The sequence below is a fragment of the Clarias gariepinus genome, chromosome 22, assembly GCF_024256425.1.
Source record: "Clarias gariepinus isolate MV-2021 ecotype Netherlands chromosome 22, CGAR_prim_01v2, whole genome shotgun sequence".
In the NCBI taxonomy this organism is placed as follows: domain Eukaryota; kingdom Metazoa; phylum Chordata; class Actinopteri; order Siluriformes; family Clariidae; genus Clarias; species Clarias gariepinus.
This window is the reverse complement of record NC_071121.1, coordinates 3,636,033-3,650,184: the sequence shown is the minus strand read 5'-3', so window position 1 is coordinate 3,650,184 and position 14,152 is coordinate 3,636,033. Positions and strand designations below refer to the sequence as shown.

At 35.9% G+C, this 14,152-nt stretch overlaps 1 protein-coding gene across 1 annotated transcript; it reads left to right on the top strand.

Moving 5' to 3' along the window:
- Positions 1-210: 210 nt before the first annotated feature.
- irf10 (interferon regulatory factor 10) lies at positions 211-13,724 on the top strand. The gene is made up of 9 exons (XM_053482076.1): positions 211-310; positions 544-717; positions 3,083-3,266; positions 3,903-3,955; positions 5,215-5,257; positions 6,897-6,989; positions 7,515-7,901; positions 8,731-8,849; positions 9,569-13,724. Exons 2-9 carry the CDS (start codon positions 544-546, stop codon positions 9,659-9,661), a joined length of 1,146 nt encoding a protein of 381 aa, XP_053338051.1. The 5' UTR covers positions 211-310; the 3' UTR covers positions 9,662-13,724.
- The last annotated feature ends 428 nt before the right edge of the window (positions 13,725-14,152 follow it).

Below are 14,152 nucleotides of genomic sequence, written 5' to 3'. Positions count from 1 at the left end.
TAGGGTTGAAAAGTGTTCATGGAGGATGGAGTAACTGTTAGACGTCTAATCTAATTGCTCGCAAAGACAAAAAGCTCTTTTTGATTGAGTTTAATTTGCTACTTTAAATGCAAAAAAATTGCTTCAATAGTTTCTGTTCTCGTTTGTGTGTGTGTGTGTGAGAGAGAGAGAGAGAAAGATTGTGTGTGAGTAACATAAGAGAGGAAAGCGAAAGTATTTCCTGTCTTGCTTTCTCTTTCATTTTGAGCTGCAGTTCAGCGCACACATTTGAGTGCACATGTGAACACACACTCTTCATCTCAGAGCAACTGTAAGTCCCCTTTAAAAGCTTCTTGCATTTTTACCGTTTTTATTTAAACGTACTGCACAGTTTAACTACTTCTCTGTGTGAACACAAAGGAAAATGACTGAAGGTAGAGCTTTGTGTCTGAGGTCATGTGACAGCTTGTTTTCCGGAACCTTATCTGCCTGGGTATAGAAGAAATGTTCAGCATGTTGTTGATGTAGGGGGTTTGATTTATTTTCTTTCGTTCTTCTCAACAGATGGAACAGAAAGAGAGCCCGATGCGTCTGAGGGAATGGCTGATCGCACAGATCGACAGTGGGAGATATGCTGGGCTGAGCTGGGAGAACGAGGAGAAAACTTTATTTAAAATCCCGTGGAAACATGCAGCGAAGCAGGACTACAGACAGAACGAGGACGCTGCGCTCTTCAAGGTCCCAGCTATCGTTAGAGTTAAAATCAATTATTCTGATTAGTGAGATCGATTAATATTTATACAGGAACAAGGGACGAGTTCCAATAAACCGGTGAAATATAAGCGTTGGATTTGAAGCGTCAGAATTACACAAGTTAACCCTTTCTTACTTACTGTATTCTGCAGTATATTCTTTAATTAACATCAATAATAATGTATGGAGGCATGGAGGTGTAGTGGTTAGCACCGTGGCCTCGAACCCCCAGGGACGGGGTTCGTTTCGGTCTGTGCGCATGGAGTTTGCATGTTCTCACCATGCTCGAAGGGTTTCCTCTGGGTACGCCGGTTTCCTCCCACAGCCTAAAGATTAATCCCAAATTTCCTGTAGTGTGTGAAAGAGCATGTGAGCGAGTGTATGTGTGTGTACTGGGATGGAGTCTCCTGGGATGGGCTCCAGGCCCCCGCGACCCTGTATACACGATAAAGCGGTATAGATTGTGAGTGATTAAGAAAACTTATTTAGTTTTTAACTGACATTTATTGTGTTTAACTTAATTCTACACTGCAAATTATAAGGAACTGTATTCATCTAAAATGTTGGATCAACTCATAATTTTGCTAAAAATCGCCTAGGTACATTTAAATGTGTTTATTTATCTGTTACAGCGGTACAACTGAAGCTAGTTGTACAAGCTTAAAAATGTTTAGAACACTTATAACTTACAGTTATGAAAAATCATCTATCCTGATGTAATTAAATATCGCCAAAAATGCTTGTTTGGGAGTACACTGTAAAGTATCAGTAAAGTGTTTATCCTCGTGATAAAGGAGCTAGCTAGGCACCTTCGTCTCTCTGCTGCCACCCAGAGTCATGAGATGGTATTGCATTGCATATCAGTAGCCTGGGGGAAAAAAAAGAATTTTTCTACTTAATGTGTAAGACTTTTGTGGCATAGTCAAATTAAAATATTATTAAAGTCAGTCATTTAAAATTAGCATTTAGCATAGTGAACTAAACACTTTGTAAGATAATTTTCCTGTAAATTTTTATCATAAGACTAAAAACTTTTGCTTTATTTAAAATGTTGAAAACATTTCACTGGAGCAGATTTAAAAAAGAATTAAAATGAATACTTTAACACTGAACAACACCCATGACAGTACTAGATCAACTTTGATACAATGCCGTTATTATGCAATGTAAACAGCACCTGATCTTCTGAATACATAAAGATAACTATTTAAATTCATTGTTGTAATAACACAAAAAGGTAGATTATACAAGAAATACTATCTATACTATAGATAAATACTATAAGTATCTATCTAACTATCTATCCACCCATCAGGTCCCATTCTGTCTTTGCCCATATACATTGTTAAGTCTCTTGTGTGTGCTTGTCTGAATGTCTGAATGTATAAGCCATTTTGCCTAGTGTGTGTGTGTGTGTGTGTGTGTGTGTGTGTGTGTGTTTGTGCATACAGTACAGTAATTGTAAATATTTAACTGTATGTGACTGTGTGTATTTTCACATTTTCATATGTGTTTATTTTTTGCTGTATGACTGTGTGTGTTTTTCCTTTTGACTATATGTACTTTAGTCTGTGTGTGTGTGTGTGTGTGTGTGTGTGTGTGTGCTCTATGGCTATGAATATGTTTTTTTCTTGCCAACAGGCAAAGCAGGCCATTGCTTGGGGCCTCAGACCAGTTGGGGGCTCCTAAGGGGCGAAAACTTTAAAATAATCTACTAATGCGCTACTCGCTCAATGTAAACAAACACCTGCACCAATAGATATAAATTAGAAAATCTAAACCGAATATTATTTCTGGTAGTAGCTAATATTTTAAATATATTTTCTGAAGTGGTATAAGTAAATTGTAACGCATTCGAGTCATTTTAGGACAAAACTTCATTTTTATCCGATCTACTTTTTTCGTTTCTCATCCGTGATTTACTCTCCAATTAACGAACAGGGAGTGTATTAGGGAGTGTATTTGTGTGACGACGAAGGAAATACAACTTATAGTGTAAACAAGGCGTAAGATACTCAACCTACTCAACCATAATAAGACAGAGAGTTTCTGCTGTACAGAAAGACACACAGACATGTATGTGGGCTTTAACCTGAAATAATAACAATAATATCAATAATAATAATAATAATAATAATAATAATAATATCACTGATTACATTAACCTTTTAACTATTTCAAACTCTTTACCGTCATTGACGGGTCCCTCCGTTAGTTATTTGTAAGATAATGCTGATGAATGGTGTTGGCGAGGCCCCCTGCAATTTTGGCTTTCACCCCAACAGAGTCTAAATTCGTGTGTTTCCTTTTGGCTATGTTTATGTTTTAATGACTGAATGTATGTGTGTAGGCATGGGCGGTGTATAAAGGGAAATACCGCGAGGGCCGTGACAGAGCCGACCCCTCGGCGTGGAAGACTCGGCTACGCTGCGCCCTCAACAAGAGCTCAGAGTTCCAGGAGGTTTCTGAACGCAGCCAACTGGACATCTCGTCACCGTATAAAGTGTACAGGATAGTGGAGGATACACACTCAGGTGAACACACACACACACACATCAAGTCAAGTCAAGAAGGCTTTTGTTGTCATTTCATCCATATACAGTTCAGTACATCGAAAGAACCTTCCTCCAGGACGAAGGTGCTACACACGTACAACATACAGGATACACAGTACACAGTAGTAGAGAGGCTGAAAGAACCCGTTGTGGGACTTCAAATCTCATCTCTGAGACTCGCTCACACCCAGCAAGTGACATCACACAGTTCTGCCTAATCAGATCATTTATCATTTCCCTAAGAACAGTGCATGTCCCGAAGGAAATCCTGTACGTGCGTAAGGCAGATTTATAGGAAATACTAAAGATCGAGAAAACCGAAATTTAAAAGAAATGATGTCATAAATGAAAGCTTGAAAAGAAAAAAAAAATGTTACATTTGCTAACAACAAAGTCAAGATTACATTTTACAAAAAGTAATAAAAAAAGAAAGGTAGAAAGGAAGGAAGGAATGCATGATGCAGGTTGGGGAGTGAGAGAGGAAGTGGCAGCAAGAAAACCAGAGAAACAGGTTGGAAAGAAAGAAAGAAAGAAAGAAAGAAATGATTCTCTCTCTCTCTCATTTTCTCTTTCATCATGAGTCTCATCTCTCTCTTGTGTCTCCCTGTCTTTCAGAACCTGTCGTCAGTTCAGTAAAGGGCAAAGCATACAATGAATTTCATGGCCAGGTAAAAACCGCACACACACACACACACACACACACACACACACATGACAGGGTTTTGGAAATCCCCAGCCAGTAGACTATAATTAAATATTACACTAACACCCTGACTGTGAAACTGAAACTGTGAGAAGGTCTAAAGTGTTCTACTGCCCCCTGGTGGGCAAACTGGTGTACACCCTCAGCCAACAGATTGACTTCAGTTAAAACTTCAGTCTGTACTTTACTGCAGTTTCTCAGTTCAGTAAAGACTAGTCAAACAGCTCTGTCCTGATTAAAGCCTCAGACTCGCTCTGTTTAATCAGGTTTAAGGATTTACATCACAGACAGCCGCCGGTTAGACCTTAGAAATTTGTCCACTGTACTGCGAATCTATCACATCTGTCTGAGCAGAAAGATGAAAGGAAAGGCAGACGGAAGGACGATATGTTTGCTTTTTGATGTCTCTTACATCATAAGTCTCTTTGCCTCTTTCTCTCTCATATCATGAGTCTTTCTCTTCCTGTCTCTCTCATATCATGAGTCTTTCTCTTTGCCCGTCTCCCTCATTCTCTCTCTCTGACTGTCTCTCACTCTTTCATCATGTGTCTCTTTCTCTTCCCATCGTTCTCTCATCATAGGTCTCTCCTTAACTCTCTAAGTGTCTCTTTTTTTTTGTCTCTCGCTCTCATCATCATGCCAAGTCTCTTTAATGGATATGGATTTACAGGCATGGTGGTGAATGATGCACTGAAACACGAAAGCACACTTAACAATCATGTCCTGACATTTGATGTTTAAATGTTATAATAATTCCTGAGTTATAAGTCCAGACTTAAGTGTGGTATGATCTGTATTATTGAGTTGTATTAGAATTCAAAATTCTAGAATGCAAAAACACGTATTGTGGGTATTTTATTAAAAAAAGTGTAAAACTCCCAGTGTAGATAAAGACTTCTAGTAAGACCACAATCATGTAACTTAATAACAAAGATGCTAACTGCTGCACTGTACAAAATACTTTGGTAGCTTGATTGAGAATATGGGGATGCAGATGCGTCTTTGTCGGTACATAAAATGTCACACACATGATTTCATGAGCTGAACTTTAATGTTTTTTTTTTTTTAACTGCAATTTAATTAGGTTTGAATTGCAAAGTAAAAAAAATGGGTTTGTGCTAAGGTTTATAGTCAGATAGGCAGTTATTTGTACACACAGCTTTTGGAGACGTAATGGAAAAAATAGCTCATTAACTCTAACTGTTTTTTTTTTTTTTTTTTTAGGATGCTGTACATGACAACTCAAATAACAGCAGAGTATCAGACGGTTAGTAGAACACACACACACACACACACACACACACTGGAGAGGTTTTGATTGTATATATTTTCTGTGCACATTTGCATCCGAGGGACGCAGCGTGTGTTCATGAGTCCAAGCATTCGCAGGATTCGCAAAGTACACTTTAAAGTGCACTGTGACATGGACCCCAGAAATCGCCAGTCCATTGCTCTTCCTGTGATATCCCAGATGTGAAGATCTGAATTTTTTCTACCTAAATTTGTCGACTTGAATTTGAAGACTCGCACTTTGTCAATCTGAAATTTAATACCAGAATTTTTGCAACCTGAATTTGTGAGGCTGAAAAATAATGAAGATTTACAGCAATTTAGTAGGGTAAATATTTTTGCATTGAATTTTAAATGCGTGAATTACATTTTCAGTTGAAATATACAACCACAATAAACTGCAGTGTCTAAAATTTTCAAATTTTAAAGCCGAAAAAATCAAACTGCTTTTTTTGTGACGTTATTTATTTTTTTTTCAGTTCATGTGATTCAGTATGCTGTTTTGCTTTGAGGATTTTTGGCACTGTTATACTTCCATAGGTTCAGGGCGCGCGGTGCTCCACCCCAAGTATGATTTGAAAAAAAAAAAAACAATTATTATTACACAAAATGTTGCGCCATTTCTCTTTAGGCCAGTCACTGTGTTCTTCGGCGAACTGTAACCTCTTCAGCATGTCTTTTTTTTTTCAACTATGGGACTTTGCGGGGGCTTGGTCTTGCTGATAGCTTGGTTTCACATAGCCATCTTCTAATAATAACAGTACTAACAGGTGTTCTTTGAGTCAATATTGTTATTCTTCGATCCATTCGATTGGTAGTTTTCTGTTTTCTTCCCCGTCTTTCTGGTTTTAGTCTCCATTTTAAAGCTTAGAAATGACTTGGTATCATTTTAGCAGAGCAGCCCATCATTTTCTGCACTTCTTAGTATGTTCTCCCATCTCTAATCAACTTTTGAATCAAAGTACGCTGTTCTTCTGAACAATGTCTGGACGACCCATTTTACTTGCACACGGGACAATCTTTTCTGCATTCATCCTTAAATAAGGGGAACTTGTTTAACACCTGTTTTTCACAGAATAATTTACTTCTCTAATTGAACTCCACACTGCTATTTTTTAAACAGACTATTTGTTTTTCTTCACTTACATTAAACTAATAATACATTTAGCAAATTTCTTCTTAATGTTGTGATTCAGAATAGAAGGTGCAGGAGGTCCAATGCATTTATATGATTGAAATTAAAAGTTATTATATAGATATGGAGCTTAATCACTTTTTTCAACGCACTGATATTATTTTGAACACCACTGTATATCCTACCCACCTCCAGCCATCATAATTCACTAATTAATTGCAACTGCCGCTGTTGGCGACTAACGGTTAAAGTAAATAACAAGGTTGAATGTAGTTTTAAATTCTTAGGAGTAGTATGTAGCCAAAAAATGAAGAGAATAAACCATGCATGTGTGTGGACTTTCCTATAAATCTTGTAAATTTCGTAAACGATCATGCATAGTGAAAGAAGAAGTTCAACAGTTTTTTTTTTTATGCCAACAGAATTTTTAACATGTGTGTTTATGTGGTATGTGTGTGTGTGTGTGTGTGTGTTTGTTTAGGCGGCAAGTTGAATTTCTACAGCAATAACAACGTTGTCGGGTATGACAGATCTGCGAATGTCACTCTGTTTCCCTCATGGTGCCCCATTTCAGGTAAATATATTTCACACGTTTCATTCAGTGCTACATCACACATGCATACACATACACATACAGTACACACGCGCAAACAGTAACAATATGTCTACATACTATAATGAGGATGGCACTGCTCAAAAATAATTCAAAATTGTAGATGTTAGCTTTCACACGTGCCATGCTATTTTATACTGTACAAGTTCAACTCAAACATTTGAATGGCCCGAGAGTAATAATTACGGAGAGCGAGCGGGACGCCTGATCCATTTAAAATTGACGCCTCATTCCAAGACATTTCCACGTATTTGCGCCATTAAAGGAGTTCCTGGGAGGCCAGCGTTTCAGATGTAAAGCGATCAGGCGTACTAAGAAAACTTTCTACCTAGATGGTGTCCAAGCACTAGTGAAAGTGCATTAGTGTAGCGGGGGTTTATATAGAGAAATAAACAGAGTTTTAAACTCTCATAACCTTGTCCTACAATTTATTTCTTAATAACTATCTTACTTAATAAATGTAAAATCGTGTCTGTGTGTTCCCAGACTTCCGTCTCCTTGTGTGTCTGTTCTATCATGGCCAGATGGTTCAGGAATTGATCACCTCATCTGCAGAGGGATGTTTTATCCTTCAGGGTACAGCTCCGGTGGGGAACGAGCGTATTTACGGGCCGTGTGCAGCTCACACTCTGTCCTTTCCTCGTCTGGACACTCTGTCCCTCCCACCGGGCATCGCCGAGGCCATGAGTCGTCTTCTGCCTCACCTGGAGAAAGGGGTGTTGGTGTGGGTCGCCCCGGATGGAGTCTTCATCAAACGCTTCTGTCAGGGACGAGTGTACTGGGACGGGCCACTCGCCCAACACACGCATAAACCCAACAAACTGGACAGAGAAAAGACATGCAAACTGCTTGACATCAGCGTCTTCCTGCAGGGTGAGGATGAAGAACCAAAGCTCTCTCTCTCTTTCTTTTTCTCTTTCCATTTTTTCTATTATATTTTTGATCCATCACCTAAAGTCTGGTAAGGAATGTCACTGTTTTAAACGTAGAGACATAGAGGATAGCACTGATCAAAAAGCAAACCGAAACTCTGATACCAAAGTTGCATGTTTTTCAGGAAGAGTATTTCCTGAGATTCTCTCCCTAATCTTTATTCACAGCCACTTCCCAGCGCTCTCCTCATTAAAGGAACAGCTCAGGAAGGGTAAAAGCAATCGTATGCTTCCTCTAAGTAAAGCTACAGTACGTGAATGTATGTTTTGAAACGGCTGCTTCCAGAACACTATGCATTAACCACTTTTCAGCCGTCATCTATGAAAGAACATAATGTTTTTGCTCCCTAGGACTCCCAGCTGTGATATAATCCGCATTTAAACTCTACTTTATTTATTTACTTTTTCATTATTTATTTTGGATCGAGAATAACACACATTTCTGGTGACACTAGCAAAGCCTTAGCTAGCAAAACTATAACGAAGCTGCTGAAAGCAAAACCTAAACAGCGCATGTGTCTCATGCAGACATACCCAACCGTACTCCCACAGGAGTCAATATAGATATAGACACCTAATATCATTGGAGACATTGGTGGGAAATTAAGGATTTTTTTCCAGATGAAGAACCAACTGCAAGATCTACTGTACTGTAGAACTACAAAAATCCCCAAACCTCGATTCTATTCAGTGAAACATTTAAAGCCTTTCCACCTGACAAACTCTCCGCCTCTCTCTCTCTCTCTCTCTCTCTGTATATGTATGTGTAGAGTTACATCAGCACATGCAGGCTGGGGGACCGAGGCCACGCTACGTCATTGACCTGTGCTTTGGAGAGGAGTTTCCGGACAATAATCAACCCAAGAGCAAAAAACTCATAACAGCACAGGTGGGCTTTCACTGTGTGTGTGTGTGTGTGTGTTTTTGCAGCAGTATTTCTTTGTAAGTGTGTGTAATTAAATGAGATGAGCAGGAGAGGGAGACAAAGCACAGAGAGCAACTGAACCCAACACACACACACACACACACACACACTCTCTCTCTCGCTGTGAATTTTTCTCCTTTTTCCTCCATCCTCCTTTTTTTTTTTTACTTTATCTACATTCTCATGTTTTATCATGTTTATTCTTCCTAAACTTACTTGTCCATCATTAATTTTTCTTTTTCATTAATCACTCACAATGGGACGTCCATCCACCCAGACATGCATTTGTCTCATTTCTTTCTCTTGATCCAATCTTTATCTTTTTCTTTGCATATTTTCTGATCATCCATCCACACATCATTTTTTTTTATTTCTCGTTATCTGTTCCAGATCCCTCTCTTTTAATTTTTCCATCCATCCATTCATCATGTTTTTATTCTTTCCTTAGTTTCTCCACCCATTGGCCATCATTATGTTTTTTCTTTTCTTTTCTTGTTTCATGATCTAACGTGTTTTTCTTTAAGTTTTTCCTACGATTTCCTTTCAATTCCTCTCATTCGTCTTCTTCAATTTCTACATCAACTTTGTATCTTGTCTGTTTCTGTTTTTACCTTATCCATCCATCCATTCATCCATCCATTCATGTCCTAAAATGTGTGTGTGTGTGTGTGTGTGTGTGGTAGGTGGTTCCCCTGTTCGCTAAGGAGCTTCTTGAGGGTCCCCAAAAGCATGATGATGAACTGAAACTCAGTCTGAAATCGGAAGCACAGAACTGAATCCACTCCTCCATCCCTCCCTTCAGCCCTCCATCCATCACATGTAGATATAAACACAACCAACACACTGCAGCACAAAAAGTTTTTTTTCTTTTAAAATTTTGTTAAGTTTAAGAGTAAATCTTTTGAAAGCTTAACCAAATGACATCACCATGCAAAATAGCCGCTAATCTTGCTAGTCATGTTAGCATGTTGGAATGCGTTACCTCGAGATAAACGATGCTACATGCTGTGCTAAATTTTGCCATCAAAATATTATGGAAGTTACTAGCAACACTGAGTTTAATTAGGCACACAGTAGCTACCAGCAGTCAAGTTTCCTTAAGTACTGTAAATAAAAAATAAAACAAAACAAAAAACTTATTAGCTAAAAAACATGCTGCTTAAAAAAGAGGACTTCAGAACCTAAGCTAGCCTCTGGTGATTGAGCTTATATAGCATGTTGTTCTATACTTGGTTAAAAGTTATTAGATTAAAAGACAATAAAATACCTTGATATTATACAATTTTTCACTTTTTTACACCCAGTGAAAACTAAATGTGATGTCAGGAATTACCATGTACAGTATTTCGGGAGGAAATAAAAAAATAAATATAAATGCTAGCTTTATCTAAAAGTGAACACCAGGAAATCATGCTAATTGTGAGTACTAGCTTTAATTGATCGTTAACTATGTTAGCATGTTTTTAACTCCATAGAATTAATTATGCTAATTAAAGGAGTTTTTCGTAAAAATGCTAGTGAGCTCTGGCTTCACCATGGCATACTTGGATTTGTTACTCTGTAGGCTAACAATAAAATTTGAATGAAAGTTAGCAGTTATTTCTAACTAAGGACTAGTTTCTATTTATTGCTAGCCATTTATTGTTAGCATGTTCATTTTGTTTAAGGATTTATTGTTGTTTTTTTTCTATTTTTTATTTTGTTTAAAAAGTGCGTCAGAGCAAACTTTTTATGATTGTAAATATAAAAAAAAATGATAAATAGTGAACAAGTCAAAAATAAAATATGTTGATGTTGAAAACTATACAAAAGACATTGTGTGGATAATAAAATCTTAAGACTATTTATCTATGTTAACTGGCTGGAATTAACTTTACTCTTTTGCTTAAAAAGGTTTATGATGGAAACAATTTGTGCTAGGCAAATTGAAAGCTAATTATGACCGCTAGCGTACAATTAGTTAAATAGCAGCATAGGTGATATATATATATATATATATATATATATATATATATATATATATACACAGTATGCTATTTATCTTTATTGTGTATATATTACAAACAATATTAAAAATATAAAACATATTTAAAAGTATAATAAAGACTCATAATTTCTATTATCATACCAATTTCGACTAATACTGTACTTCATAGAATATCTTGATTATCTTAATAAGCCACAATTTTGGTCACAATGTTGCTAATGGCAGTGTTGTATTAACGCATTGGAGAGAACTTTCTTTTCAACAGAAACCTCTAAAAAGAAAATACATAGAACGTTCAAATCAAACCGGGACTTTTAATTGCACAGAATAACAGAACACACTGGCCTGAAACCAGCAACTCCTTCAAAGGTCCAAATGTGGAAATGGCTTCGACTTGGACTGTATGGAGTGGACTGCTTGGACTGTATGGAGGATGTAGCAATAACTCCTGTAATGTGCAAGTGGTGCTGGTAAATGATTGTTATGCTTTGATTTTCAAGGATTAGTTTTTTTTCTCGCTTGCAGCGGACTCTGAGCCACATCTGTAAATGTTAAGCAGTTTTATGCCTTCATAACATCATCACATTAAGTTCATCACAAGTCACGGTTTAATTTGAATGCAACTTGTACTTTTTTTGGGAGGGAATTTGGGGAATTTTCAGTCCGCACTAACTTAGCTCTCTGAAATAATTCATATATTCTTGAATTAGTTAAAATTTGAGTTCATAATCAACTACAGCTAGTAACCTGACTTAGTAATTTTATAGAATACAAACATAACCAGCTACCACAGCTAGAACTACTAGCTAATGTAAGATAAAACCTATAGTCTCCATTTTTCTCCAGTAAACAACAAGCACTTTGATGTTGGAATAATGGGATAGAACAGAATAATATGTTTATTTTTTATATATTTCTTTTTGTCTTGATGAGCTCTTAAACATGATGTGAATGCATCATTTAACTGAACAATTATTCATGATAACAATATTTTTAATAGTGTTTAGCCATATTAGCATGTTACTCATGCTAGAGTGCCAAAAGTGCCAGTCTTACCTCATATCTATTCAGTTTGGCTTTTTATTTGTTTTGTTTTACAGTTTAGAATGTAAAATTGATCAAACATGCAGCTTTTGGGAAATGCAGCCTTGATTATTTTTGTTTGTTTGTTTGTTTGTTTGTTTGTTTTTATTTATAATTTTGTGCAAACTAAGAACTGTGAAGAATCTTCGGCTAACATGGCAACCTGATCTTATTTTTCTAAATGCCAGTGTAATCTTCTGTATTTATTCAATTAATACTTAGTCATTTGTGTTATATCAATAATCTGGGTAATCAGGTTTATCAAATAATAAAATCTGACTCTGTGTAAATCTATAAAGCATTCTTTTATTTTCTAGCGAACACTGTTTTACAGTCTCACAAGTTTCAAAAATATACAATTTTATAGCTACACATTTATAAAGAAAGAAAATAACAATCCTCTCTTTTTTAGGAAAAAAAAAATAATAACACCACAAAAAAAGAAATAAATTCTTTAAAAATAAAATAAAATAAATCAGAAAAAGTGTGCTTCATCAAGAATGAATACCCGTATCTGAGTTCAAAATACTTTCCATTTATATTTGTTTATTTATTAATTAATTTTATTCATTTATTAAACATTTTTCTCCTGTTTTCATCTTGTACACAAAAATAAAAAGGGTGGAAAAATATGGAGGGGAAAAAATAATCATATAAAAGAAAGCACATTGCAAGGTCAAGTGCACTCACAAAGCATCACCTTCCAATGTGTTATTAGCACCTTTAATCCCCTTCCTTATGAAAAAACACCAACGAATGTCCCTTTATCGACAGGGATCTTCTTTTTTTTCTATCCTTCTTTAGTGTCTTTCCCATTTTTACCCACACATTGGAGCGTAATGCTGAGGTGAATTTGCATTTGGACCTCATATATATTCTGAAGCTAAAATCTGTATACATTCACCTCGAGAGCCAAAGCTCAGTTAAGAAGCATGAAATAAATCTGCATTGCAAAAAAAAAAAAAAAAAGTAACCATAATGTTCATCATCATATTTGTTGTGTTGTTTTTTCTTTTTAGCATATTCATATGTAACACCTGTATAATATATAACTATTCATATAATTATATATGTATTTTCATCTCCATTAAATATTATTTCCTTTATAATACTGACTGAAAAGAGATACCCTGCAGAAAAAGTACACCAAAAACAGACGTGGCGTCAACGACAGGCAAGTTTGATTGTCTCCAAAGACATAAAGTCTGACTGTGCATCACTAGCATTGCAGTTCTTTTTTCTTCTGTTCTTCCATCCAAACCCGTTTTAACCAAAAAACACAAAAACACATATGGCTCTTCCAGAGTAACCATGAGGTCATGAATAATCAGTTTGAGTTAAAGTTCTCACATGACTGACTCATGTGACCTCTCTGTGCAAATGTCTCAGTGTGTGACCAAGAAGTGTTCGCATTTCATCACATATTAACCACAATCATTTTTTTATTTTTTTTAAATCAATAAACTTTTTACTTATATGATATGAACCTATTTGAAAACATTTTGTTTCCGTCCAATTTCTGTTAATTTTTGGCAAAAAAGAGTGAAAGTGATAATTTTCTTTTTTCGTAATTTCTTGACTTTTATAACTATTTTTATTCACACCTTCCTTAAAACGGTAATTAATTTAACTTAAAAACACTTTTTCCTTAGCTAATTCTTGTGATTTTCATATTTCATTTTTTAAAGCCACTAATATTACAATACATTGCGCAATCATCTAAAACATAAAGAATGCAGTGTAAAATTTCACACAGATTTAAACTTTTTTTTAAATGTTATCATGCGGCCTATAAGAGGCATTTTGTTATAGGAAATTAATCAACAATATGGTGGTGTGATGAGGTGGAGTTTTGCTGCCGTGATAAAGTTAATTATTTTCCAATAGCACGTACAAAGTGTTTTTATTTTACTTAAACCACAAGAAACAGATAACGTACTATAAGTGACAGTTATGCAATATTCATAAAATAAATTTCATATTTTTTATGTCAGAAATATAAACAAGTGCATAATTAGTGTAAAAATTTGCTGTGATTTGTATCTGTACTGTTGTTAGGGTGTTAGACAACAGAAAAATTAATCAGCACCCATTTATGAATCATAAAAGAGAAATTGCTGAGGAATAAACATTTTGCAGATTTCATACTGATTACAGATAAATCAAAGATTAGAGCCACCATAAAAAAAAATTTTTG

What these genes read in the sequence shown, in the direction of transcription:
- irf10 (XM_053482076.1), top strand. Translation starts at nt 544, where the DNA reads ATGGAACAGAAAGAGAGCCCGATGCGTCTGAGGGAATGGCTGATCGCA. An exon ending in AGTGGAGGATACACACTCAG is followed by an intron (nt 3,267 to 3,902) that starts GTGAACACACAC and finishes CCTGTCTTTCAG; the next exon opens with AACCTGTCGTCAGTTCAGTA. An exon ending in ACAATGAATTTCATGGCCAG is followed by an intron (nt 3,956 to 5,214) that starts GTAAAAACCGCA and finishes TTTTTTTTTTAG; the next exon opens with GATGCTGTACATGACAACTC.